Raw genomic sequence first — 27713 nt, forward strand, 5'->3', positions numbered from 1 at the left:
TCCCACATGATTCCCATAAAATGTGAAACATATATATTTTTCCCTCTGACCATTACGAGTAGTGCATTGCCGTTAACCTGCGCAAACAATACTTGCAAACTGTTGTGACATTCATTGTATGTAATGAAATCTTAATACGGTGCATATTTAAGTGAAAGGTTAGCAACATAAAGGGCAAATGGATTGCCACCGCAATGAATTTTAAGCAGCTATTGATTTTTACACTACAGCCTGCCTCTTTTCTTGAATGATAATTTTGAAATGATACAACTGCTTCTCCTTAAAGCCCTCCGATACAACCGAGTATCACAGCATATGTATTGTTTTGGATTGGATACACTCTTTCCTCCCAGTGGGAATACTAGCAATGTGCGAGCATGCTGTAAAAGGCAATTAAAAGAGAAATTTAAGCACATAATAGTATATGAAATTTAATGTAATATATTTGCGTTGAAGGGTGTGATAAGCAATTTAATGTTGGCACATGGTGGGGTGTTTTAGTGTCCTAATAATAGAATTGTATTTGTAATCATGATTAGGATACGGCACAGAGTAGAGCATATGCAGGCAAGGTTGACAACACTGGCAGATGGCATTGGGGCAACTGGCCATTTCTGCAATCAGCAGTGTGCACTCTGACCAGTGGATAGTGATATGGGAATCTTTGTTCTTCTAACAGTCTGGAACAACATTAATTCCTGTCCTTATAAGGCAACGTATGTCAATATAAACAGAAAGCTTATCCTAAGACATTTTCTAGATTCAGCCTCATTCGAGTTGCAGGTGAGCTGAAACCTATACCAGCTGACTTTGAGTATCAATCTGAGTATCACAATAAAGTCGATTTTAATGTTCACTGCTTAGAAGAAGATGGGAAATGACAAGATTATAATCCTTTTTTTGTATTTGGGAATGGGTGAAACAGTTATGAGAATTTCAGAATAAAAGCCACAACAGGAATAACTCCTCTCGGCCAATCGAATGGTTTGTTCTTAACAGCTTGCCAAGTGGCTGTGCGCAAGGCATGCAAGCGGTGACGAAGAGAGTGGAAAACAAATCATGTAGCACGTTCAAATATAATGGTGAAGAAAAGGCAGGTTAAATCTCTCTCTCTCTCTCTCTCTCTCTCTCTCTCTCTCTCTCTCTCTCTCTCGCTCTCTCTCGCTCTCTCTCTCTCTCTCGCTCTCTCTCTCTCACCCCCTTCCATCCCTCCCTCCCTACCTACCTACTTACCTACTTATATACATATATACATACATATACACATACGTACATGTATACATACATATATACTACATACATACATGCATGCATACATGCATATATATATATATATATATATATATATATATATATGGTAGTTTGTACCTTATCTGAAAGACTTTACCTTTTTAACTTTTATTTGTTGGCCATGTTGTAAGCTTTGTAATCATGCAAAAAATAAGTAAAAGGTTGTTGTGGCTTCAGTAGAAACCACAGTGGTTCTGGTGGTTTGGATTCAATTGAAACATTATGCAAACGTTACAAGCACGCAGGCATTGTATGTGCTTGTGTGTGTGTGTGGTGTGTGTCCATGCATGCGCCAAAGTGTTTAAAGCGTGTGTGGGTGTTCAGTGTGTATTTTTCATATTAACTTTTAAGGAATGATGATCTTAATAAAAACATTAAGCAAACGTTTCATACACTTGTTTAAAAATATAGTCATAGACTAGTCATGGCAAAAATGGGTTGAAAGTGCATGTGGATGCCATTTGCTGACAACATACTGAATTATAATGTACATCATGGGTCGCTAACTCCGGTCCTTGAGTGCTGGTGTCCTGCATGTTTTCTGTCTCCCTGTTGCAACACACCTTAGTCAAATGATCAGGATTGTTATCCATCTTCTGCAGACCTTGGTAATTATCTGACCATTTGAATCAGGCATTGTTACAACAGGGAGATGGAGAAAACATGCAGGACCTTGTCCCCCGAGGACCGGAGTTGCCTACCTATGCTGTACAATGTTATGTTCTGGACCTTCACTCCATTTTTTGTTTCAAGTGAGGAACCCTAGCTGGTTTACTGTAGGCTATATGTGTCAAGAGATTTAAAAAAAAAAAAAAGTTGTGGCTCGAGCAGAAAGCACTGTGGTTCTGGTTGTTTGGCAAACTTTTCATCCAGTAGTTTAAAAGCATACATTAATTCATCAGCAGAGGAGGCATGCTTGCATGCATGGAGTGTGCGTGCTTAAGTGAGAATGGGTGTTCAGTGTGAACTTCCTTTGGTGACACAATATTTGACACAACAAAACTCTGTACTTTAGGACTTGAAGACTCTTTCGATTTAATTTCTAATGGACTCCGCAGTTGTACAAAATACTACAAGTAAAAAAAGTTGCGTCTTTCATAGAAACACCAGACATTAGGCAAATGTTTTATACATCTTTAATATTCATAATAGGACGATGCGTGTGCGTGAGGGCGCGCGCGCGGACAAAACGTGCGAATTGAATTTATTCACAATAGGAATGAGCATGTATTGAGCGTAAAAAGACTTGAAGAGTTTTCTTTTTTAACTTAAGTGAGCAATTCCGATCTCGTTCAAAAGCTTTAAAAAACGAATCGATCAAATAAAGGTTGTTCCGAAGTTGGTTTGGAAACAAAGGTTCATATTCACGTTTGGAGCGGACATGCGTTGTGCGTGCAGTGTGTGCGTGCGTGCGCGTTCTCTTCTAAAGACTTTTTGTTGCACTGTCCCCAAGCTCCACCCCCTCGCGCACCGTGTGACAACAACAAGTCATCCAGCGAGCCGAGCTTCACTTTTCAGCTCATTTTCCTGCTGTCATTCCTCCTCCTATCTTTGATCATTGTCCTGCCCCCCTCCTCCTCCTCCTCCTTTCTACCCCCATCACGCACTACTCACGCCTTTCTCTTCTTGTTCTTCTTTTTTGGTGCCCCAACTTCCACGCAACTTATCTGAGGAGCTCCAAACACGCACCAAAAAAAAAAACAACCTCTGGTGGATTTCTTTTATTCGGCCAAGCTGGCTCGCGCACTTTGAACTTCGGCGACTTTTCCATAACCCCCCCACCCCGCACCTTCCCCTCGAAGCGCTGCAAGGTGACCATGGCCGCCGTCCCGGCTGCTCTCCTCTCGCCGGCTTCCCTGGTCCATCCGCCGCCGCCTCCTCCACCCCCGGCCACGATCTCCAGCAGCACCGGCATCAGTGCGTCTCCGCCGTCGACCACCTCCTCTCCGTCTCCGTCCTCCTCCTCCTCGCTGCCTCCCCTGCAGACCGCGGTCGGAGCAGCGCAGACGCTCTTCCGCTCCGAGCTGTTGGCCGCTGGCAGCCCGGTGGGCATCTCGGGGGCCGGCAAGCCCGTCTACTCCACGCCGTCGCCCGTGGAGAACATCCCGCAAAACAACGAGTGTAAGATGGTGGAGCTGCGCGGGGCCAAGGTGGCCTCGTTCACCGTGGACGGCTGCGAGCTTATCTGCCTTCCCCAAGCTTTCGACCTGTTCCTCAAGCACCTGGTGGGGGGCCTGCACACCGTCTACACTAAGCTCAAGAGGCTGGAGATCACGCCGGTCGTGTGCAACGTGGAGCAGGTCCGAATCCTCCGCGGGCTCGGCGCCATCCAGCCCGGCGTCAATCGATGCAAGCTCATCTCCAGGAAGGACTTCGAGACCCTCTATAACGACTGCACCAATGCCAGGTAAGTGAAAGAAGTGGTGTGTGTGTGTTGGGGGGGGCGGGGGGGTCCTTTGCTGTGATCCGCGCTCCTTGCGCGTAAAGCGCACGGGATCCAGCCTTGGTGCGTGTTTTCTCGCGTTTTACGCGCATGAAGGTTCTAAAAAGCTGCTGAGTGCAAAAGTGTGTTTGAAGCGTGCGTTAAAGTTGGGACTTCCAGGGAGGGTTAGAAAAAAGTTGAGTTAAAAGTCCCAACGTCCCAATCCCCTACTAAAGTTCACTTCACCGATTAATTAATTTGCTTTTAATTTATTATCCAGATTATAATCCCTCAACATTGTGATGTTTCTATATTTTGTTTAGCAATCTCCAATCATATCACACACATGCAGGCATGTAAGAAGAGATGGAAAGGACACAAACTGCTGGGGGTGTGAGGACAGTGCCTTGCTCAAGGGCTATTTTGCAGGAGCCAGAAAGCAGGCCCGCAACTCTCCAACAATTAGTTACTATTTTAACAGTTTGTCCGTAGCAGGTCTTCAAACGTGACCCAACAGCTCCAAAGTCCAAGTCCTTATGGATGAGCTACATCAGCCAAAATTAGTTATCAAATCATTTCACTCATGCATTCAATTATGGTAAATAGAAAATATTTTTTTTCCCAGTGATACACATTTTTCACATCCTATTTTAAAAGGAAATTTATAATATACATATATATATTTTACTGACTGCCAGTCCACTCCATAATAATGATTACAAATGTACTGAGTGCACATGCCAGGAATTATGATGGGAGATTAACGATCCTCAATTAAACAGCCTCCATTTGTAGAAAAGCTCACCACAGAGGCACAGTGACACACACACACGCACGCACACATGCACGAGGGAGGGAATTAATACATCACTCCATATTAGCAAATCGGAAGATTTTTGGACCGCCATATGTTTTAATATGGCGTGATTAAAAGCCCCGGATCAATAGTTGATTATTCCAGTCTCTCTCACACACACATGGCGGTCAGACTGACCGTCTCACCTGTCACTGTGATTGATTCCATATCGATCCCACCTCCCAACCGTATCCACGGCTACAAGCAAGAAATGCAAATATGATGGGAAAGTGGCGGAATAGTCGTAAACACTTTGAGACACTTGGTCATCTTAAAAAAATATTGACTACTGCTGAAATCAATTATATTACCGCACATTTTTTTTGTCACTGAGTGAAAGCATTTATATAATGTTAAGTTGAGGTGCCTTTTCAGATTTTATAAATAAAAGAATGTACAGACAGATATGTCAGTCAAACATGTTTATTATAGTATGTTATGTGCATAGGAGGGTAGGATGCTTTGGTCTTTTTTTAAAATTTGTATTTATTTGTTTTCTATATTTCTTTTATTCAAAAGTTGCAGATGCATTTCATGCTTTTCAATATACAGCAAGACGCAAATAAAAGAATTTAAAAAAAAATTGGCCGAAAGCCTCAAGGTATGTTGTGGTCATCTACCAGCATGCATTTCTGGTTGAAATTAGGTCTTCAAATCTATTTCTGTCTAGTTCCTTTGGTTGCCAAGGTTTTTCCTCCCTTATCACTTATTAGACATTAGTGAACTTTGGGCAAATCTTGACACACGTGTGTCATGGGCTTCCTGTTTGCTCGCATATTCGTACTTCTCTTCATGTCAACGGGGTAGGTGGGTGCTTGCGTGTGTCATTTTGCTGGATTGGTGTGGGGGGTTAAAGGATAATGCAGTGCCTCGCGCCGCTTTAATGACGCTAAAGTGCCGAGCTATTACGGGGCACACGGACACAGCACTGTAATTGTCTGTGAAAGCCGCCAGGTCCTGCGGGTCGGTGCTGGGCTCCAAATCAATCAGTCAAGAAGAGGCCTGCCCGTCCGCTTGAGCGTTCGTCCGGCCGCCCGTCCCATTTGCAGAATTACATCACGTGCGAGAGGCATCTGCTGGATAAAAGGCTTCTGTTGCTTACAATCATTTTATTTGTGTGCAATGTGTGTGCCTGTGTTGGTGTGTTAGTGTGTGATTGAACTGCCGCTGACAAGACGGTCAGTTTGTGTAAACAGGTTGCCCGCCCCCCACCCCTTTTTTCCCACCCGTCAGATAAAAAAGTACCCTCTGGAAATGGTTTCCCCCCCATCAGTTGCTGCTCTTCTTTATTTACGCAACAATGAGGTGAATAATACTTGTGTATCGTGTACAATGGGGTCGCACTATTTCACAGGCGGATATTAAGCCCCCCCCCCTTCTGTTCACCCCCGGTTGTCTATTGTGCTAAAACACAGTTCAACATTGTGCCATCACTGCTTGTCTCTTTTAGAAATAATTTGGATTTATACAACTCACTTTGTTGAGCATGTTGCAGTTTTTATGACGTTGTAAATGTCCAAAAGTTAATAACAGGAATGCACCTTCTGTCCTCATCTTTTGCTTTTAACTTAGACACAGCAAAAAGTGTTTTTTAAAAAAAAAAAAAAAAAAAGGATTTAGTTTTCATTGATGGAGATTTTTAATCTTGCGATCAAGATCGCAAGGAAGCTACTGAATTGGTTTCTGTTTCAGGATGAGGCAACTTGAGGTCTAATTGAAATAGATAAACTGTCTCGTAGGAATTCATGTTTAATTTGCCTTTATTTTAGCTTAAGCTTAACCTATAAAACCAGAATATAGCTGATATCATTTAAAGTAATACAAATAATCTGTGTAATCTCATATTAATTCGTAATTGGAATATTGAAGGGAAAACAATCGCAGTGATATTCTACTTTACAATCCTATTATATTGACCCCTACTGCATACAGCAGCTCACTCCAAATATTCATTCACTTCCTCCCATGGACAAATTATTGATGACGATTGTTTTTTTCCTGCTACCACCAGGTGGCACCGTAAACATCTCCACAACAACACACACCGTCGGCTGGTATCTGTAAAGCTGATGTTCTAGGTTGAGTGAGTCTGACCAGACTTTTGGAAAAAGGGAACAATGTAGTATTACAACTAAAGCCTGCCTTCCAATGAGTAAACGTACCCGTTACTCTCTGAAGTTTAGTAAATAAATGCTCGCGGCCATGAGCAAATAAGGTTCGTATAATTCAATGCTAATGCAAAATATTTCGGCAATGAAGTCACTTATGTTTTTTATTTTGTGACAGGCTTTATTGTGGTTTTGCACCATGTGCCTTTTAGGGGTGTACTGTGTTTTTGTACTTTGACATTCTTGTTAGTCTTTTGGAATATAGTCATTGTTGACCCCTTCATCTTCTTAAGGGCTCTCCTGAGCCTTCTCTCTCTCTCTCTCTCTCTCTCTCTCTCTCTCTCTCTCTCTCTCTCTCTCTCTCTCTCTCTCTCTCTCTCTCTCTCTCTCTCTCTCTCTCTCTCTCTCTCTCACCCCCTTCCATCCCTCCCTCCCTACTTACCTACCTATATACATATATACATACATATACACATACGTACATGTATACATACATATATACTACATACATGCATATACATGCATATATATATATATATATATATATATATAAACTACCATATATATATATATATATATATATAGTAGTTTGTACCTTATCTGAAAGACTTTACCTTTTTAACTTTTATTTGTTGGCCATGTTGTAAGCTTTGTAATCATGCAAAAAATACTACACACACACAGATCTAGGTTCAGTAATCTCCCTTACATTACGAGCAACCCTCCAGGAGCCCCCTCTGTTCCAGCTACTTGTTTTCCTTTTCATTTTCCCTGCGGTGGGATGGAAAAAGGTTCTTATTGCTGTGTGACACTTGAACTCTCTGAAAGGTTATTATAACATAGGAGGTGGTGGCGGCGGAGAAGTGAGCTGTTTGGTGGGTCTAAATATATGCCATTGGTGTTCTGTTGCTGAGAATGTTGCAGTTAATTGACAATCATGGTCGCACCTCACTCCACCTGAAGGTTAAGCACCCCAGACAGCATCATACGACTGGGAAGGAGCCCCTTAAATACACTCCACTCCCACGAGTCACCTTTGACATAGCAAATTTACTCAAAATTAGAACCTTATTTTCATCTAATTTTATTTTTTGACTATCTTTTAAAATTACATCTGAAATCTTATACTTTTGTTTGAAATGCTTTTTGTTTGTTTTTGTCAAAAGATTTATTCGAAAAAATTCCAAATATGTCAATTTGTTTCAATATATATTTCTTTTGATTTTTTTACTTTTAACAGAGGGGTCACCAACTTTTTGAAAGTGAAAGCTACTTCATTGGTACTGATAAACTGAAGTGCTAGCCATTTCATACGAACTTCTGAAAAACTCATTTGCTCAAATAACTTTTAATTAGATGTTATTTTTAACAATTCATTCATGTATGTATATGAAAGCATTGGTCATTTTCATGACCTCAGACATTATCAACAATGATTTGACAGCTACATTTCTATAAATTTTCCCTAAAATTTGGCAACCACAGTTTCCCATCACTGGTAAGCTATTTTTAGAACAGGCCTGCGGGCTGCTTATGTGGTCCTTGGGGGCTAACTGGTGCCTGTGGGGTTGGTGACCCCCTGATCTTAAGTATCAGATTAAAAATGTCAATGTGTGTCAGCCTTCCCAAATGCACTTTTTTTCACTCAACCAAACCCCTTTTTCAGCAAATGCACATCATTGACATTTTATTTGAATTGGACTTTATTTTAACGTTAATTTATTTTTATTTATCACTAATTGCCAACTTCTCATATTGTCATAACCCCTTTTGTTTGGTTTGCTTTATTCCAAACATTAGCAACATACATGAACAATAAATAAATAAATACATTTTCCAGTTTTTGATTCCCAACTTTTTCTAGACTTTGACAAGATACAGAAAACCCCAATTTTAAAAATAGAACCAAATCACATCAAAACAGTATTTTTAAAGTTTGTACTTGCATTTGGGTGCACATAACTTACCCAACATATTACAAGTATTAAAGGGGCTGATCCTTTTTCAAAACACTTGCTACACCTTTTGAACAAAAGCACATCATCTGCACCTTCAGCCTGGCAGCCTGTCACCGTGGCTCCTCTGCACATTTCAAGTGTGTTTCAGACTACACTCACACATCTGGAAATGACGGTAATTGTTTTGCATAGCGCTCAGTGTGATCTGCCACCGAGGGTGCCAGCCCCCTCTACCACTGACAACCGCCCCCCCCACGCCCTTTCCTCCATCGCCGTCGAGCTCTTATATTTGTTTTCTTACAAGGCGCCAATGTGTTTACAGGTGCTCAGGGGAGATTTCTAGATTCCATTCAAATGCTTCTACCCGGTTAGAGTGGGTGCTGAGATACCCGTCACCCAGCAACCACATCCAAGAGGGATCCCAGGCGATAATAACTTCAAAAACAAGAGTGACAGATGCCTGATTAGAAAGGGGGGGGGTTGAAGATAATGGTACGCAAAGCTGTTTCAAATCCAAATCTATTCAAGCACTTCCTTGAAAGTCAAATTGTGCCTTGTTTTGTTTGAGACTGTTTAAACAGGAGTGGGCCGTATTTTTTTTTTTTTCTTTAATCCATCAGTGGAGCTCTGCTAAATTTGATTAGGTACAGTACATGTGCTCAAGTCAACTGTGCAGGTGGCAGATGGCGGCAAGGTGCGCCCCCACCCGATGCAAATAGTCTCCTTGAAAAATCAGAAGGGCTTTATTAACTTGACATTCATCCAGTTGGAACAAGCGCAAAAAAAAAAAAAACATTCCCTCAAAATCCCGACATTGTTTTGAGTAAAGAGGCTGCAGATTGGACTTGTTAAGAGAGGCTTTGTTTGCCGTCGTCTTAACGACGTTTGTGGCTTTGGAGGCTATTTGCATGGCTAAGATCTGCATTTGCTTCATTTGCCTACTCCAGCTCTGGTTCATATTTGTATCAAGAGTTTTAGAAACATATTGAGGGAAAAAAAAAAAGATACTATGGGAAGTTGACAAAGAATTCTTAATCAAGCTTCATTAGTATTTTTTTCTTTTTACATATCTTGTAAATCTGCGCCTTTGTCCGCCACATTATATAACAACTTATCTCAAAATGACCACTGGTCTCATGTTACTTTATTTTCAGTACAATGCAAGTTTTCTCATGTAACACTTTGAACTTCTCAAATAATACAACCTTATTCTTGAAACATTTCAATTTCAATTCAGTAAGATTATATTTCTCATAATTGTATGAGTTTATTCTTATTACATCATAAAAAAGTTCCAACATTCTCTTAACCTTATTAATTCTCATTTTTACCTCTCTCAATTTTCTGACTTTGTCTCCTTTTCCTGTTACAACCTAGAAGTGTTTTTTTCGTGTAACGTTAGATCTTCATTAGCGATGTAAAATTTGATATTGTAATAGAATCTATTTTTTAGAGCACAAAGCTCAGTTGAAAAACACGAGATGATTATTAACAGCAGTCATTGAATCATATAAAACAAGTTTCACATCAAGTACCTCCTCCTTCACCATCCTCCTCCTCCTCCTCCTCACCATGCGCTGTATTTAGCCACATGAGAGAACACTAAACGCTACTGACAAGTTAGAAGCTGGAGATGAGATTTCCTGATTGGAGGAAAGGCAAGAAGAAGACGGGTCCTAGGTCGGCACCGTCTAATATGGTCACATGGAGAAATTGATTTTCCTCTGAAATTAATTAATTTTTCATATAGCCTCAAGCTGGAGTTAAAAAAAAAAAAAGAGTATTTTCCCCTTTTGGAAAAGCATTGCCTAATCATATTAATGTTTTTTTTTTGCCCCAAGGATGAAAAGATAATTGTACAAATGCATTTGGAAATATGTATCACTGAGTATTTATGATTAAATTATGCAAATAAGCTGCTTCCCATCCTTGGCGGGGCCCAGATTGTCTAATTAGGATTGATATAGCGAGGAGATGTTGGGGAGTCTGAATACAAGCATGTCCAAAAGAGCAGAAAATTGAAAATGACAAGGATGGAATCCTTAAAAAGTGTCTCGTTTGCTCTCACACTACCCCCCCTTCCTCTTTTCTGTCTAATTCAGCGTGGCCGTATCAGGAGTTAATTTTCCCCGGCTTCATTTCTCGTCTGAGCTGACAGGAAAAGGAATCCATCAGGGAGGCCATCTCAGATGGGATTCCACAAATTTCCTCCACTTGTTTTTTTTCTTTCACAGCCGCTATTGGGGATGAATCTTCTCCTGCATAAACACACAGATGTTGTTCCTCAAGAGTTACGCTTTCTTCAGCTTTCTACTCCAAACAAGCTGCTCAGCTTTAATAATGTCAGCTTAGTACTGCAAGAATCTCACAAAACAGCCTGTGGAAGATTTTGCAATGTGAAGGAGCTACTCCTTAGCGCCATACAAATGCAGTCTATGAATGACTGAAATGTGTAAAGATTGGACACTTGAGTACGCAAAATGTAGAAAGGTGTCTTAGTTCTTTGTTTAGGTAAAAATAATTACGCATGTTTTTCTTCCCTGTCAAAATCAATTTTTGTTTTCAATTAGACACCAATATGAGTACTGAATTCTTCAGAAGTCACCGATGCCGATACCAAGTACTGATACTACTAGTACTTTTGATACAGAAATTTCCCCCCCAAACCAATGACATAATTTGGAAGAAAGACCAATATATCTCAATCTAGCTGTTTTAATTTCTTTTAAATCTAAAATGTTTTACATTTAAAAATAAAAATAAACGTTGAAAATTATTGCAAAAATCTTCAAATTGCATGAAATAATTTTTGAATTAATTTTCTATTCTTAAAGCAGGCGGCACGGTGTCGCACTGATTAGTTTGTCCGCTTCACATTTTGGAGGTGCAAGGTTTGATTCAAGCTCTAGCCTTCCTGTGTGGAGAAAGTATCTATTTATCCATATAGTGCTTAGTCAAAATTTGTAAACACTTTTGAAATGTCCATAAACAAGTTGGGATAATGCAACCCATTTCCTCGGACTTTCATGCCAAAAAAAGAGGCCTCACTTCAACTTGTCACAAGTGAAAAAAGTAAGTATTCGGGGAGTGCACCTGAGTAAAATGCAGAGCATTGTGACAACAGCCAACACTTGGCTATGATTTAGTTAAATATCATACTTTTCCTGCTGCGTCGTCTTCTTCAGTTGAAGAGCACAATGCGGGATCTTGTATTGGAAAAAAACAAAAAAGACCCGATTGTTATCTAATCTTTACCTGGCGCTAGCTGAGAAAGGCCCCCCGAGCTAATGACACTCGAGACTAGCGGCTCATTCTTCACGCTGCTTCAAAAGCTTTCACCCTCAGTCAATACCTTGTGATGACCAACCAAAGAAAAATGACCTTAACTCCGTTTGACGGGAAGTCTGAAGCAGACAAACACTCGATGCAGTCACTGGTATGTGTGTGCCCGTGTGTGTTGTGTTGGATTAAATCTCACATTGCTGAGTTGAGTCAGCAGATGAGACATTGCTTTGATTTTCAACACGGGTATTGTACTGTTTAAGGTTTTATTGAAAAGCACAACCATGGTATTAAAACCTCTGAGGGAATAACTTTGGAATGTTGACCAACTTTGGTGCATCATGTTGGAATTGAAAATGTTCACTTTTCAGATAGTATTCATCAAATTAATTCATCAAGAGAGGATTTATATTTATGACTCATATAGAGCCATCAAGCTGGCGATGTTTCCAGACGTGAACATGGATCACCAGATTGTACCCATTCTGACTTTCAGACATTCTTTCAGAATCGTATCTGGTCAGGTCTTCACTATTCTTTTGTTGTTGGGCTAAGATTGGCAGATAGATTTTACGGTACGCTACACCCTTAAAAATGCTTCGATTAAAAACAACCCAACTTTTTTTGTGTCGAACTGACGCAACTTCCTAGGTCAGCCCAATTTTTAACCCATCGCTTTTAATAGTGCATGTTACTTATGGGGCAGAGAAAGCTTAGGAAAGAATATGTTCAAAAATGTTTGTGCGATAAGAAATGTTTCTGCGAAATTCTGGTGATTGGAGAATATTTGCGTCCTTGAGCGAACCCTGACGAGCACGCAACATTGGCTGCCTTTGAAAACACTTGCAATGGTTCGCCCCTTAGTGGGATTGGGGCTAAACCCTTTACTATTCCACAGCATGCCAGGCTTAACCAAACGATAGTTAGTAAAAGACTTTGGTATGCTCAGGAATAACAATTCAGGTGGAACTCAACTGGCTTTAATGAGAGGCGTGCATCAATAGTTTCAGTCATATATTATAGCGGTTCACGCCTGACTGTAGCATCAAAGCACATTAGGTTCACCGAGGTCTACCCCTCGCCATTTCATTGGCCCGACAGCACCTTGGCTTGACGCAGCGCTTGTCTCCGAGGACACCGCCTGTCACTCTTTAAGAGGAAGGTAATAATAGCTGGGCGCCGCAGCAAAGTGGCGGCGCGGGCGATTTTGAGGAAACGTCAGGGAGATGCTGACATTTGAGTCGGTGAGGGGGACAAACAAGAGCGGTGTGGCCAATAAAAAGAGTCCAACGGTTAATCCGGCTGGACAGAAGACGCGAGACGTGGAAAGAAGAGGAGTGACAGTGTTGGATGAAAATTCGTTGACCTGCTGTTATTGATAGCCAACTCATAACCTTCGCAGATGTCAAAAAGCGACTACGTTTGGGGACGACTGCCAGGAGTGCAGCAAAAAGTCTTAGTCACTTTAAAGCGGTGACTGTTTAAAGCGAAAACATGAAACGACATTACCCAAAAATAACAGCTTCTAAACCATTTGGGTTGTACGTTAACTTTTGAAAACTGTTAACTTCAATCACCTCATTCCAGTGTTCTGGTGGATCAGAAAAGGACGCCTGGTAAATCAAAACACCCGGAGATGTCGCCAAGGAGCGACCACACCATTGTTGTCATTGATTCCCCATAATTTAAAACAGGTTTCTGATATTCTTCCATCAAAATACACAAAGGAAACGATAAAGAATGTCATCGTACTTCACATTCAGTTGTAACATTTGGATTTGGGGTCAGGAACGTATGATGACGTCTAGGTCGGATATATTTGACCTGGCCGTTCAGGCTGCTGTTGCACTGCAAAACATCGGATCATCCGATCTAAAACCACATATGAAAGTGGCCCAAGTCGGATTTGAAACAATCGGAAATGTTCAGTTCAGACTGTTTGGAATTGAACTGCAGTGTGAACGTAGCCTCTGAACAGGAAGTGTTCAAACAGCAATTTGCGAATTAAAGCATTCCCTAAGCAAGCTAAGAATAATCTGTTATCTAATAACACTAACACTGCAGCTCTGCTTACCCTTGGGCTTTGACATTATACTGATATGGCGTTGTCCTACTGAAAGACTTTTGTCGCCACTTGTAAATGGGGGATTTTTACGCAACTGAGTTGCCAAGTCGTGGATTGAGAAATTTAGCAGTAGCAGTTGTTGTGTAAATAAGCCCAATAGTTAAATCACAATTTACACAAAGTGCGGAATGGCTTCCTCATAGATGCAATTGCATATTTGCATTCCCTTTTTTTCTTTGGAACGTATCTCAAGCTATTCAGTGAAAAATTACGTATTTGCAATTTTTTCAAGCCTTGTCTCAATCATATATCAGTGTGGACCTCTATTTTGCCTGGGTTGCTTGTTTTTTAATATTAGATAATAGGGCCTGACTGTTAAGGATTTTTTTAGGGCGATGCTGAGTCAGATATTTGTCAGAATAAAATTCTGATATCTGATCATATTCTGTTTTATTTTATAAGCCACACTTCTGATTATTTAAACACTTTTTTTAAACTTACTTTTTTGGTCGGGATGTTTGATTATTTTTATTTTATGTTCCACCCATCAATCCATCCATCACTTTTCTGTACCGCTTATCCTGTGTAAGGAAAAAAAGGAAAAAAAAAGAGATTTTTGCCAATTCAAAAATAAATAATTGCTAATTTTAGCCTTAGTGTAAATATCCCACAAATTATGATCCCAAAACAGTTTCATATCATTTCAATCTCCTATTACCTTGAAAAATAATTAGGAGGATGATTGATCTAATGATTTAGGATTGGTTGATTTATTCAATCAGTGTTGATTAAAAAAAGAAAACGAGTATGTACATTCGCATGCGTCAAAGGCTCACTGTTGGGGTCCAATTCAATCAGCTGATAATTAGCTATTTCAAAATGTTTTATTTGGTATTTGTGGCAAGGCTTGGCCATTTTTGCTGTACACGAGCTTGTAATAGGGATAATTGTATGCTTCTGATTTTGTGGGAACAATTTGTTTGATGGTCCTTTTCTATTCCCAGTAGTCCCAGCAAGGTCTGTAAGAGGCATGCTTGGATGTATTTGGTGTGGACATTTTTTTTCCCCCATCTGTAATTTGTAATGGGCATGTCTTCTAATACTTTTGACAACCTTCTATCATGTGCATCTCATCTCCAAAACATCAAGTTGCGTCCACACGGCTGCTTTCAAGCTTCTAGCGGCAGAAAAGTAACTTTGTGTGGTCATTCCATCGCGGTGAGGCAAATAATATGACTCCTCTATGGAAATAAACACGGCTCATGGTAATAACGTGGCCCTGGGCTGGGACGACGCGTCCACATACATTAACCCTGGCGCGGCTCACACATTTGCAGCGCGTGAGCGGGCGAGGTAGTGTGAAAGTGAGAGAGAGCGAGAGAGAGAAAGAGAGAAGTTCACATGTGAATGGTCTTGTGTGAAAAGCAGGATGAATTGAGTCAAGCTGACATAGCATGCCAATACGCTTTGTCTCTTTCCCAATGCTGTATTCATTTGTGGTGCTCACACATTTATTGCATGATTGACAATTATGAGAGGCTGACCTACTTCTTTGTGTCGCTTTTTCATTACTTGCCTTTGCTTTATTGTGTGCATTGTATAGCGTGCGTATGTGTGTGCGAGACGTTCGGTCTGAGGGTCATGCACCGTTTGGACCCTGTATTGAAATTCATTTTCTATTGAAACATTGAAAAAAAATTGTGATGGAGTTGTTTCATTACACCAGCCAAAATTTGGCTGGTTGTAGGGATGACCATGATGATTGATATTTCGATTAATTCAGTATTACCCAACAGTTATTGAGCCAAGGCACATATTCGACAAATTGTAACTATGCATCACTGGCACACGGACTAATGAACTAAGTAGTTGTAGTAAATCATTTTCAACTTTTGGGGATAAATTGATTAATGAAATTCTGTCGATTGTTTTAAAATGATTGTCAACTGCATGAAGCAATTGAGGCAAAAAAAAAATATACACTACTTTGCAGTAGAGGCACTGTTGATTTACGTTTAACTAGTTTGCTGTCTAAAAATATAAATACATAAATTAAAATACAACGTCAGCTATGAGAAGTTGAGCTACAGCAACACAGCTGCTATCTGAAGTGAATACAGACCACTGAGAACTCAGGAAACTGATGAGATGATCATCAACTTTTTTTTTTGCAGTTAATAAAGCTAATTTGGTCAAATTCCCATTACTTTTGGATCCCATGTGGCTTTTGTTTGATGTTCCTCTGGATTTTCCTTGGTTATTTGAACTTAATTCATTACAGAATCATTGTGTTTGTTTCATCACCCAAATCACAAATACACATTTTTTTCACAATGGTGGCTTGTCAGTGAAAGACTTAGTTTAAATCTGCCATTGCCTCATTCCTTTATCCCTTTATGGCTCATTCTACCTGTGTATCGTGCCCAGTCGAGCTTGGATCACTTACGAGTGTCGAGGAGAGCAAGATACCTCCTGGGAATGCCGCTTGACTGGGGCCCGGCAAATGATACAAGGCGGGCTTTAGCCGGGAGTTAATATCCTGCAAAATTGTCCCACGCAGTCTTGGTGGCAGAACGCCGATGATTAAATGACACAAGCATATCAAAAACATTTTTCGCAGGCTAGTGGGTCTTAAGTGTCTCCCAAGGTTACTGTCAGAAAAATAGAGTTGAAGTTGTGGTGGTTATAATTGGAAAAAAATGAGTGTGGCACTATCTGTAGCACATCATGTCATACAATACATTATCAATCAATATTGTCTGATGTTACATCTGGGGAAAGTTTTGACAGCTTTGACTTTATTTTTATTATAAGATTTTGGGAGACTTGATTATACTATATTTACTCATTTATTGTTTTCCCCTTCACCAGTTACACAACAGAGTCATTTAATGTACATGTGTGAAAACATATCAGTATTGATTTGTATACTATTGTTTGTCCTATATGAGACAAGTCTGTTACAACTGGATCAAGTATTTATATTGTCAGTAATCAATGTCACGCTTATGGCAATTTTGAATCTCCCCCAATGCATTTTTCAAAAAGTCCATGCAAAATATTGATATTTTGAAATTCTGACCATTAACTTACCGTATTGTAAGACGATTGGTGTCATTGGAGAAACAACACAATATTCTTACTTCTACTTAGCCTCAAACCAACAATCCCTCTTAGGGATGCCTGCTCGTTGACCTTGCTTTGAAGCTCGTTTTAATGAAGATGGAGGTGATCAATTACTTTTCCAAGAGCATGCCACGCTTTGTTTTAAAGCACATGAAAGACGGTGTAATAAAAGCCAAAAGGTCCTTCTGTAGTTATCAAATGGCCTTTTTTTCTCTCTCTCCCCCTGCTGACCTTTCAAGAAGCCACGCTAGGAAGTGGAGACAATACAAAGAAATACAGATCACATTTCGGACATCAAACCCTCCTTTGTGCCGTTTATTTGCTCTGGGAAGGAAAAAAAATGACCCGTTATTTGAACACAGGAACAATAAAAAGAATGAACTGCTCACATCAAACAAAGTTTATGTTACGCAGTGGCGGATACAGTCCGTTTTTTTATTATTTCTTCCCTTATCTGATGCTCACAGCAGAGGTGGAGTCGGTGCGAATGTGCTTGTGTTCATCCACCACTAAGCTCTCCGGCGTGTTTGAGCGTCTGTAAATATTCACTATTTGTGTTGACATCGACAGCTGTGCCATTTCCTGTTCCTGTTGTTGCAGGCCACATACAGAAGGTTGTTTAACAAGACAGAAGTAGTGGCAGGATCAAGACAAGCTGTGGAAAGTGGCAGAATTGCAATTTCTTCACATTTTACTCATACAAAATAAGTAAATTAGTCACGCAAATAAATTACTTGTGGTAAATTAAGTGTAAACATCTGTGTTTAACCAATTAAGACCTCAATCTAAACTATCAGAGATATTAAATTTGATACATTTGCAATAAGCAGTCCATCATGCTTAAAGATTGAAAGAAGGCTAATTAGCTTGTTAGCGCATGTTATTGTTATTTAGATAATGTTAGAGACATTTTTGACTAATTTACAGGCAAAATTGGAGAAAACATCGATAACCAGTTCCATTTTAGTGGCGAGTGTGACTTGTGCTTGATTAACATTGGGTATTTTCTCAGGTCTGTGAAGCGTGGCATATTCTTTAAAAAAGGGGCATTTGCGCTGCTGTGGGTGTGAACACAGTCTACTTGATTCACAGCAAATGGAAGCGGCTCCTTTAATTTCCTTCAAGGTGGTGCACGTGAGAAGTGCCCTAATCGTCCTTGACATGGCAGAAGAAGGGGTCTCCTGAAAAGTACACGAATTGTTTCTGACGCCTGCCATATGGACTGAACGCAAACCGATCTATAGTGTTCTGGTTACCTTGTGAGTCTGGTTGTGCGAGTTATGTCCACTTCGACAACAGCTCACTGAGCGTTTTCATTTTTTATTTGTGTTTTTAAATATTGGTCCCATTCAATATCACCAGCTCAAAGTGCAGCTGCTGTTGTTCTTCTTGCCTCGACGTGACGCCTTACAATACCTTACTGGCTCTGTTTTTTTATTACTTCACTCTGGTGGAGAAATATCGGTTATTGCTTGAAAACAACTTGGGAACCAGTTTGTTGTAATGAATAGCAAACAATAAACTGTATGCATAAGTAAGACTTCTCGACACTGAGTTGAAGATTACATTTTAAAAATGCATTCTTACAAAAGGCCTTCAATGCAATGCCATCCATGGACTGGCTGACTGCAGTGGGAAAGTAATCATGCTCTTGGATGCGGAATGTTATCAGGATGCATGATGGCACCAGGCATTCCTGCCATTCTTCTCCACATTCCACAGGAGAACGTTGGAGTGTCATTGCCTGCGGAACCTTCGAGAAGCTCAGTTGGAGTCCCTGCTGGGGCCCGGCCTGTTGACAGTTCCCTGGCACTGTTGGCTCAGCAGGAAGACATCAGTCGCAGGAACAGCGATGGCTGTGGATGACAGCCGTCTGGTCAGCGGGGAAGGACACAGTCGGAAGAGATTAGGCTTCACCCGCAGGTCACAAAGTTCCAAGGGTGGGCCGCGGGTCAGTCGTGTTAGGAATTGTTGAACGGAACAGGTCCGGTGGATTAAGGTTATTAAACATAAGAGACTCATCGTATGATTATTGATAGAATATACATATATATCTTGTGCAGTAGCTGCAGTAAAATATCATATAGTTTGTCTGAACGCATTTGAACACTCATACGAGTATATTTTATATTGATTGACAAATTAAAGAGCCACTAGGGAACTTTTCAGTTTTCGTTGATTATGGTGGCGCCATAAGGACAAAAATCGGCAGTGTTTTGACTGAAGTCGACCACATTTCCCATGTCGTGAAATCCTGAGCTCTCGCTTACCTGCAGTTGGACTGAGTTACATTTCTGTTTCCATGCTTCCTGTTTTCAATACATTTATTTATATTTATAAATATATCTTTATATCTTTTCAATACATTTATTTATATTTATAAATATATCTTTAGTAGAGGAAAAAAACTACATTCAGACGAAATGTGATGTGAATATTGAATATAAAATCTCATCAGTTAGTCTCTCCTTCTTGCCGCCACGTATGGCATAAATGTTAGCCGTTTTCCTCAGAGAGAACAGCTTTGGAATAATCGCCGTGCAATAAACCCCTCCAGCATTTCATTTGATATTTTAAAATATATTTCTAAATTATTTTGTCAAGCCCCTCTTCTTAAGTGTACCCCCACTTTAGCCCTGGGAGAATAAAAATCTTGGAGCCCTTCCTGTCTTCATCCCAAACAAAGGACAGTGTTAAAAACACAACAATGAAGTATTTGATGAAGTAGTTATCTGTACTGTACTGTAGATAACGACACAATTTATTGTGATATAATTGTGGCTCACTACTACTATTAAAGGAGCTGCAAATTCTCGAATACCTGACAGTGCGTTCTCCTAACTACCATGTTGGGGCAACATCAAGGGAGGTCGTCCATCTCCTGACGAGAGCACAGTTAATTGAAAACAATATTACTCGTTAAAAGCAATCTTCTTCATAACACCAGGGCAGCCGTTTCATTGTTATATTATTTTTACAGCAGCGGGCCTCTCGCTCCATCTCTCTCGTCTGTGCTCCTGTGTTGCGCTGCCCGAGGTTTGCTCTGACAGATCCGACTAGCGCTGAACAAATCCTCACATTTATACCCCCGCCGGTATTAAACGCTCATGTAGCGCATTTGTAAGGTCGTCGGAGACCCGACGCGCTCTCATAAGTCTCCTTTAGCTGCGCTGATGGCTGGTGTCAGGCATGTCTGCTGACTGAAAGGCAACACGGGCAGATAGCGTTTGATCCGTGATGGAGATGGCTCTGCATTGGAGGAGAGCCTTGGTGATTAATAATATTGCAAAAAAAAGGATGTCATCTCTTGGACACCCTAATAAAAGCTCTTGAATGTATCTGGGAGAGGCGATATGTTGACAGTGGATGATGCAAATGAGGCTAAATGTGGGGGGGAACCTGAAATGAATCACCTCTCGGTCTCTGAGGCGTTTGTGTAAGCAGGCCGGCCGTTTATGCCGCTCAAAGCTAGCCGTGACACTCTATCGCCTTTTGTCTCAAAGTACTAACTGTATTTAATTTCACATCTTATCGTGCCAGGCTTTGTCTGCCGCCGAGTGTCTGCGCAGCAGAGGCGACCCCCGGAGATAAACTCTGTCAAGCTCTGGGGTGATTTATTAAATTCTGATTTCTGTGAAGGACTTTAATGTCGTGGGGGGAAGGGGAATGAATGGCGAAAAAGAGGAGGAGGAGGTGTGCGGGAGAAAATATGTCGCAGGTGTCTCTGCCAGCTCCGGGTTACAGCTCTCTATTAGTAGTGTTGTTGGCGAAAGAGAGGCTTGAAAAAATGACTGGATCAGGAATCTGTAGCTCCTTTTTCGCTGCCTATAAAAGCTTTTCTGTGTGTAATGGATCAAGGCAGAATGGGTGTATTAAAATCGACCTGTACATTTCTTGATTTTTGAGGTAGTACCAGAGGCATCACATCATAACATAAGCAAGGTGGCCTTAAAGGTACTGACACTGAATTGGAGTAGAAGTGAACTTTACATTTTGAGCTCGTATCAGACGGGAGAATTGGGAGTTGAATCCGAACTACAAATTTCCCGACCTGGGTTTATTGCTGAAATCTGCAGTACTATAAGTAGAACTGCATCCGTCTGAAGGGTTTGACCCAGAAAGGCGGAGTAAAACTTGACCTACAAATTTCCCATACTTTGCGGTAATATCAGAAGTGTAAGAGACAGTTGGATCATGGCATGGAATGAGGGTTTGTTGAAGTCAGTCTGCATTTGTCAAGGCTCCCAAGTTGGTATCACAGTTCAGATGACGGGATTGTGAAAGGTAAAAACTGAATGGGAGGTTCAAGGCGACGGGCAAATTCATTGCTTTCTGAGGTAGTATCAGCGGCGGGACAGCCTCTGTGTGAAAGATCTGTATTAGGGGGTCAAGTTGACCTGTGAATTTCCAGCCTTCCAAGGTACTTTCAGAGGGACATAAAAGGTGAAATGGCAGTTGTGTAAAAGGTACCAATATTGATTTGAGGGTGTTGAAGTCGACCGGTGAATATCCTGGAGTCTGACAATCGTATAATGTACGAGAGCTATGTGAATGACACTTGTACACTTAAAGGTGGCGATTGAACCTACAAAACTTTCCGGAAGAAATATAGTGATGAAGTTTAGCCTTGGATTCATATCTTCTATCCCGTTGTGTTGAACGCAAGTGTTAAGGGTAGAAGACACTAAAATGGCACAGGCTAATAAATCCAACTGTAAAGAGTCAGAAATGCCAATGTTGCGGAAACAATGCGAAGTGAAAGGGGTTTTATGTTGAACTTCCCGTCTTTGTTGTGGCACTGACCTTGAACACCCCCCCATCAATTCCACTCCACCCTTGCTCTCGCCTGGGACAGCAGTATCAGGTCTCTCCATTTTGGACTGCAGACAGCCACTTGAGTGCGGCTCACTTTCACAGGGGTCTCGACACAGCTAAGGTTTATATTTTAATGCTAATCTTCCTTGTGACACCTGGATGGAGTGCTAACCAAATCGATTAGGTAAATCCTTTGACCCTCTTGGCCTTGCGTGCTTTTTGAATAAAGCCCGATGTTTGAGCGGGACATAATTCTGTAAGATCAGCAGATTTTACGGTGGGCTAATATATTGTAGTTCTGCATTGTGTGAAAGACAAGGAGTTCTTGTTGAGATGCATCTTTGCCATTTTTTTTTTTTTCAGACGAGCCACCCATCTCAGTGTTGCTCGGGAAAGGCGTCGCGGGGGGTAAATGACCCCAAGTAATAAGCTGAAGTAGCTACTGCCGCAAAAACTGTTAGCCCTAATAATCCTCAATGACGTGTTGTGATTTTCGCTGGGGAACCTGCAAATCTAAGTAGGACGTTGCCATGGGTGATGTGAAGTTCTGCAGAGCTGGGACACGATTTTACTTGAAATCACGCGGGTTCTTGCAGTACTAAAATCTAGACAAAACTTAAAGTTAAATATATGTATACTATATATATTTCTGTTTGACCTAGCGTGCAAACCTTGGTTAAAGCGGCCAGCTCCTCTGATACGTTCGCATTAGTCCTTTCCATTGTTCTCAGAGATTCAGCATCTTTTGTCTTTGCCACAGATTTGTCTTTTGATCTGTGTTAGTGATTTATCTGTACGGGATCGTTTTTTTTTCCCGCCCTCAGGAAATTCAGAATGAGGCTGGCCTAACCTTGCCAGGGTAAAACAAAAAGCCCTAGAGATGATCTCATTTATTTTGATGCTGCGGGGTGTGGGGACTAAGCATACTCATCTTACCTCTAACATCATTTCCATTTGGAAGAGGCATGTTATCTAACCTGAAAGTTACACAAAGCCAGCGAGTCCATTAAACAGGACACTTGACTGTAACAGTTTTCCTTCTCTGGAAAAACATCATAGTTTGGGATGTGGGGGGGCTTGGTTCCGAGAAGGGTGCCTACAGAGTTTGACAACCCTGAGGGGATTGGATGTGTTTACCTTGTGCAATGTTTTTCCACCCTTGTGTGCAGCTGTTGAAGCCTCCTCCCTCCCTCTCGCCAGCTGCCGGAGACACAAAGTTAAGAGAGTAGAAGCATAAGGGGATGGATTGCAGTAAGGGAAGGAGGGGGGGGGGGGGGGACCACTCAACACCTGCCACCCAGAAAAGGTGCGCAAGATGATAAAAAGGGCGACACGGGCACAAAAGGTAGAGAATTTGTTAAATGTGGTTGTTGAGATTGTGGATGAAAGCAAAACAGGTGGTAGTGGTTCCAGGGCAACCATGCAGGTAGGCTACAGTATCACGCTAAAATGCTTTTGATATTCACTCAGCATGGCTAATCTTAAGTGCACATCTCAGCACTGATTATAAATAGATCTGGCCATGTTTGTTTCCGGAAAAGGCTGTTTTCCTTCTTTCTTTGTGGCTCCAGATGTGTCTGCGCTTTGATCGACATTGTTTTGAGGTCGAGGTCCGCCACGTCTGGGATGACTGAAAAAGAGAGGAAACGTTTTCCCCAGCAGCGCTAATTATTTTTCCATCACCACTGTGACAACACACTCATGTCCTACTACGAGTTCCAAACAAACACAATACTCGCTGTTGTTTTATATTGTGCAAAAGTCCGTATTGTGCAACCATTAGCTGTTGTTTGCTTTGCCTTTATTTCAAAGACCACAGTTGGTGGAAGGTTCATGATGTTCTAGGACAGAATTTTAAAACAACTTACTTATATTTAATGTCTCTTCTATCCTAGTAAAATTTAAATGTCTGATATGGAGGTGGAGCAAAAACACTCACCCCTTCTCCTGTGTCCCACCAAATGTTTTTTGCGCATCTGCTTTTGCCTTGTGAGGATTCTGTGTTTATCAGCTAGCTCTGTCTGCTGAAAATTGTGCGCTAATGTATTTGATGCTTGCCCCCCAAAATATAACCCATTAAATAAAAGGGAATATGCAATCTTTGTCATCAACCAATTTCTCTGAGACATTTCCCTCCATTCCACCCTCCCTAGTTTCCTTCTTGTTCCGCTTGGGACCGAATTGTCAATTGCTTGACATTATCTAAACAAGAAATTTTTAAAACTAATTAAAGGAATGTCTGTAGTATCTTGATAAGGCTGAGGTTATGTTTTTTTCTTCTTCTTCTTCCTCTCTAACTTTGCCCTGCCTGCAGACTGCCACAGGCTCGTCTGAGCGCAGGAAGTTATGAAACCGCCGCCACCGCCGTCGTCGTCGTCATATCATTTGCACAAGTTTGAAGCGCTCTCTCCCGCGGCTCTGTTGACCGGAGTCCATAAAACAGCTTTATTAAAAATGACACCATTCTGCTCCGTATTTGCTCGGCGTCGGCTCATCTCGATGAGGTCACATGTCGCAGGGGGAAGTGTGGCCAACAATAGGCCGAGTTTATGACAGATAGCAGCTGTCTGGGCGCTGGCCGTGTTGTGATAACATATTGTGCGCAGCGCAGCCTGCATCTCCAAATCTGCTGCCTGATAATCTGCCTCACTGTTCAACAGTAAACGGCCTCGGCCCACAATTCAAAGGCAAGTCAGCGCTGTTCCAATTTCCTGTGACCAAACCGTGGTCGATAGTAAATCATGAAGGCGTACATGTACTATTGATGCAACGGCCGCTTGCTGTTGCATAAGTTGAGCTAGCGAGTGAGGAAATCACCACGTTTCTCAATGAGCACACTCTTTATTACCTGTTTAAACCTTCGAGTGTACCTGGTATTTCAACTTATCAATATTAAGTTGGATTTTTGTCTTAAACTGCCTACTTTGAATTAACATTTACTTAGAAGGGCTAGGGGTGAACTTATAGCTTTTATTCATGGCATAACAATTCTTAAAGCAATAGCGGTAAAATTGTGTGCGCTACTTGGCTGCAACCAGGAGAGGTGCTGTTGAGTCACTAACTTAGTTTTCGGTCTAAAGATCTTGATGTCAGCTATGTCCTATAGTTATTCCATAGTGAGAAAGTTTGACTTCTTATCATTAAAAAAAGAAAGAAAGATTTACCTCTCGCAACTTGATTTCTTTTTGTCACATTTAGCACTTTATTCTTTAGTTTTCTCCTGAAGATTTTTATTTTTACACTCACTTAACAGGAACAACTATGACATTTTTCTCGTGATGTCGTCATATGATACATTTTTCTTGAAGAAATACAGCTTGGTTCTTGCATGACAATTTTTTCTCAAACATTTTCTCAATTTTTTTCCCCAAAGAAAAATAGATTTTCTTTTATCATTACATCTCCTTGATTTTTTTTTATTTCCTCGCATTATACCTTTTCTCATCAATTCAGTTTATTCTTGTGTTTTCTTCTTATGATATGATGAATTAATTAATTCTCATGATTTTATAACTTTGTCGATGACACTGGCTTGTAAACAGTGAAGCCCAGAAATACATTATCTACACTTATTATTACTGGCTATCGATTTCAGGCTGTTTGATTAAGTGGTCAGCGGTATTCGTAGCACTCCCAAACCCCTGATGGATGTACAATACAAAGCAGGGGAAGGCTTTGAGAATTTTTTTTCATGTTTAATTCTTTTTTTCCCACTGCCCCACGGGCAACTGGAAGGCATCAAGGACACCTGGGTGCGACTTTATTAAAGTATGAAATGAGAGGTCAGCGACGCCGCCGTCCCACACATGACATCCCGCTGCTGGCCTCTTTCTTCCCTCGCACCCCCCTCCTGCCTAGAGGGGGATCTGATGGCTCCTGTATAAAAGTCTGTTTCATGAATACCCCTGAGGGAGCCCTCAACTGCTCTCTGTGCCACGATAGCAATTTAATTCCCGATTTTTATTATTTATTTTTTCAAGATTGATGCTGTGTCTACCAAGTCTTTTAATTAACACCACGCCATGTGTGTGCATATTGCCGTGTTTATCAAGAAATTCACGACCGGGGGTTTGTTTTAAGATGGCTCGTTTTTTTGTTTTTTTTTTAGTTTTGTGGCGGAAACGTGATTTTTAATTACACATGCTCGTTACACCAAGGACATCGTAAATGTGTGTTTATTCTTCTTTATTAATGCTGCAATTTTTTAAACAGCCAAACAATGTGGCCAATAGGCTCAGGAAACGTCGTACAAAAGCACAGCGGGCTATATTCTTTGGACTTCACTGTAAATCCACAGAGTGACAATGGCTTGGCGCAACAACTGTTTGTATTGGCTGGCTATTGAAGCCTAATAGCTGCACAGGATCATTGTCAGCCTCTTATCGTGGCCGCCACAGCGCTTTCTGACACCTCAGCGCTGTATATCTGTGTCTGTCTCCCTGCTCTATATTTATACGTGCTTGTGTACTGCTCCATGTAGATTTCTGCGTCATCAAAGTCATTGCGGTGTAGAAATGCAGTGCAGTGAGTGATCTTGACCTCTCTGCAGCAAAAACCCTTTTATTTTCCGGGGAATGCTTTGCAGACCCACCTGCAATAGGTGAAAAGCTGCAATGTAGAGACAGAAAAATAAAATATCCCTGCCCACCTAGGTTGTATTTCCATCAAGCCTATTCTACCTGACATTGGGGGAAAGTCAGACCACAGCCTGCCAGTTGCAGGGCACATATAGAGATGAGCAACCAGTCACACCCACTTCATCACTGAGCGGGAATCGATCCCAAGCTGTTTTGCAAATTTCTTCCTTTTTTTTTCAACCTTTGTCTTGTTTTGCAAAGCCATGAGCGACGAATCTAACTGTTATGATTTTATCATATAACGGTTTTTGAAGTCGTGCATCCCTCCCTGTCGAGACTGTAAATGAATGTCCCTTGTATGAAAGCCACCCCTGGCTCAGTTAACCACACCCCCCATAAATTTTCCATAGAATGTCCACTTTAATATGCAATCTTTCTATTGCGTCATATACGCTTTAGAGACTAAATTTCCTTTTTCTGTAGTCCTATTGCACTCATTTAAAAATAGGGGTTTTCCCTAGGGGTCACATAAAGAACATATCCTATATGAGACTGTGAAAAAGTCTCACATGCCTTTTTTTTAAATTTGGAAACAATGATAGTTCAATTCTGACTGAAGCTGTCGTCACATCATATCTTGTGTCGTGTCCATCAAGAGTTCTATCTGATAGAAAACACTTTCCTGAAGAACACAACTCCCCTACAACAGCCCTCATTAATTTTCAGCCCCAAAGTGGACTCACTTGAGGGATGGGATAGAACAGAGAACAGGGCGGACATTCCTCAAAATACTCAAGATCTAGGACGAGCACCAAACAGGCAGTGACATGTGGCTGGTGCAGTGTTACTAGGACGCTAATCTGACGACAGAGGAAAAATAAATAAAGATTCACGGTCGGCGAACGACCGCAAGGCTTGAAAGCGATGAGCTGCTCATCTTATCCTTATCCAGAAAAGAAAAGAGAAAAAGTTGGCGGTCAGGGCATGTGAAGTGGCTCACTGGCTGGGAATGAAAATGTGTTTAGCAGCATTCTAAAAAGGAGTTGATTAGAGCTGGAGGAACCTCCCGGAACGCGGCACAGTGAGGCCAGGTAGTTAATAGGGGTCAGCGCTGGGGCTCAAGTGTAAATTGGCAGGGGTGCATCAATTAGAGGGTGGCAGAGGCTACGATAAAGAGTGGAGACAAGCATATAATCTTTAACACCGCTAGTGAG

At 41.2% G+C, this 27713-nt stretch overlaps 1 protein-coding gene across 3 annotated transcripts in view; it reads left to right on the top strand.

Moving 5' to 3' along the window:
* Nucleotides 1-2618: 2618 nt before the first annotated feature.
* Nucleotides 2619-27713, top strand: part of dachd (dachshund d) — a 111634-nt gene continuing 86539 nt past the window's right edge. For 2 of the 3 annotated variants that reach the window (XM_037239935.1, XM_037239937.1), the window contains exon 1: nt 2620-3697. In XM_037239935.1, coding sequence (XP_037095830.1) covers nt 3108-3697 — 590 coding nt within the window. In that variant the 5' untranslated portion in view covers nt 2620-3107. Of the gene's footprint in view, nt 3698-27713 lie in introns of all 3 variants that reach the window. The other variant, XM_037239938.1, reaches the window with a different exon arrangement.

Source organism: Syngnathus acus, chromosome 21 (genome assembly GCF_901709675.1).
Source record: "Syngnathus acus chromosome 21, fSynAcu1.2, whole genome shotgun sequence".
Lineage (NCBI taxonomy): Eukaryota > Metazoa > Chordata > Actinopteri > Syngnathiformes > Syngnathidae > Syngnathus > Syngnathus acus.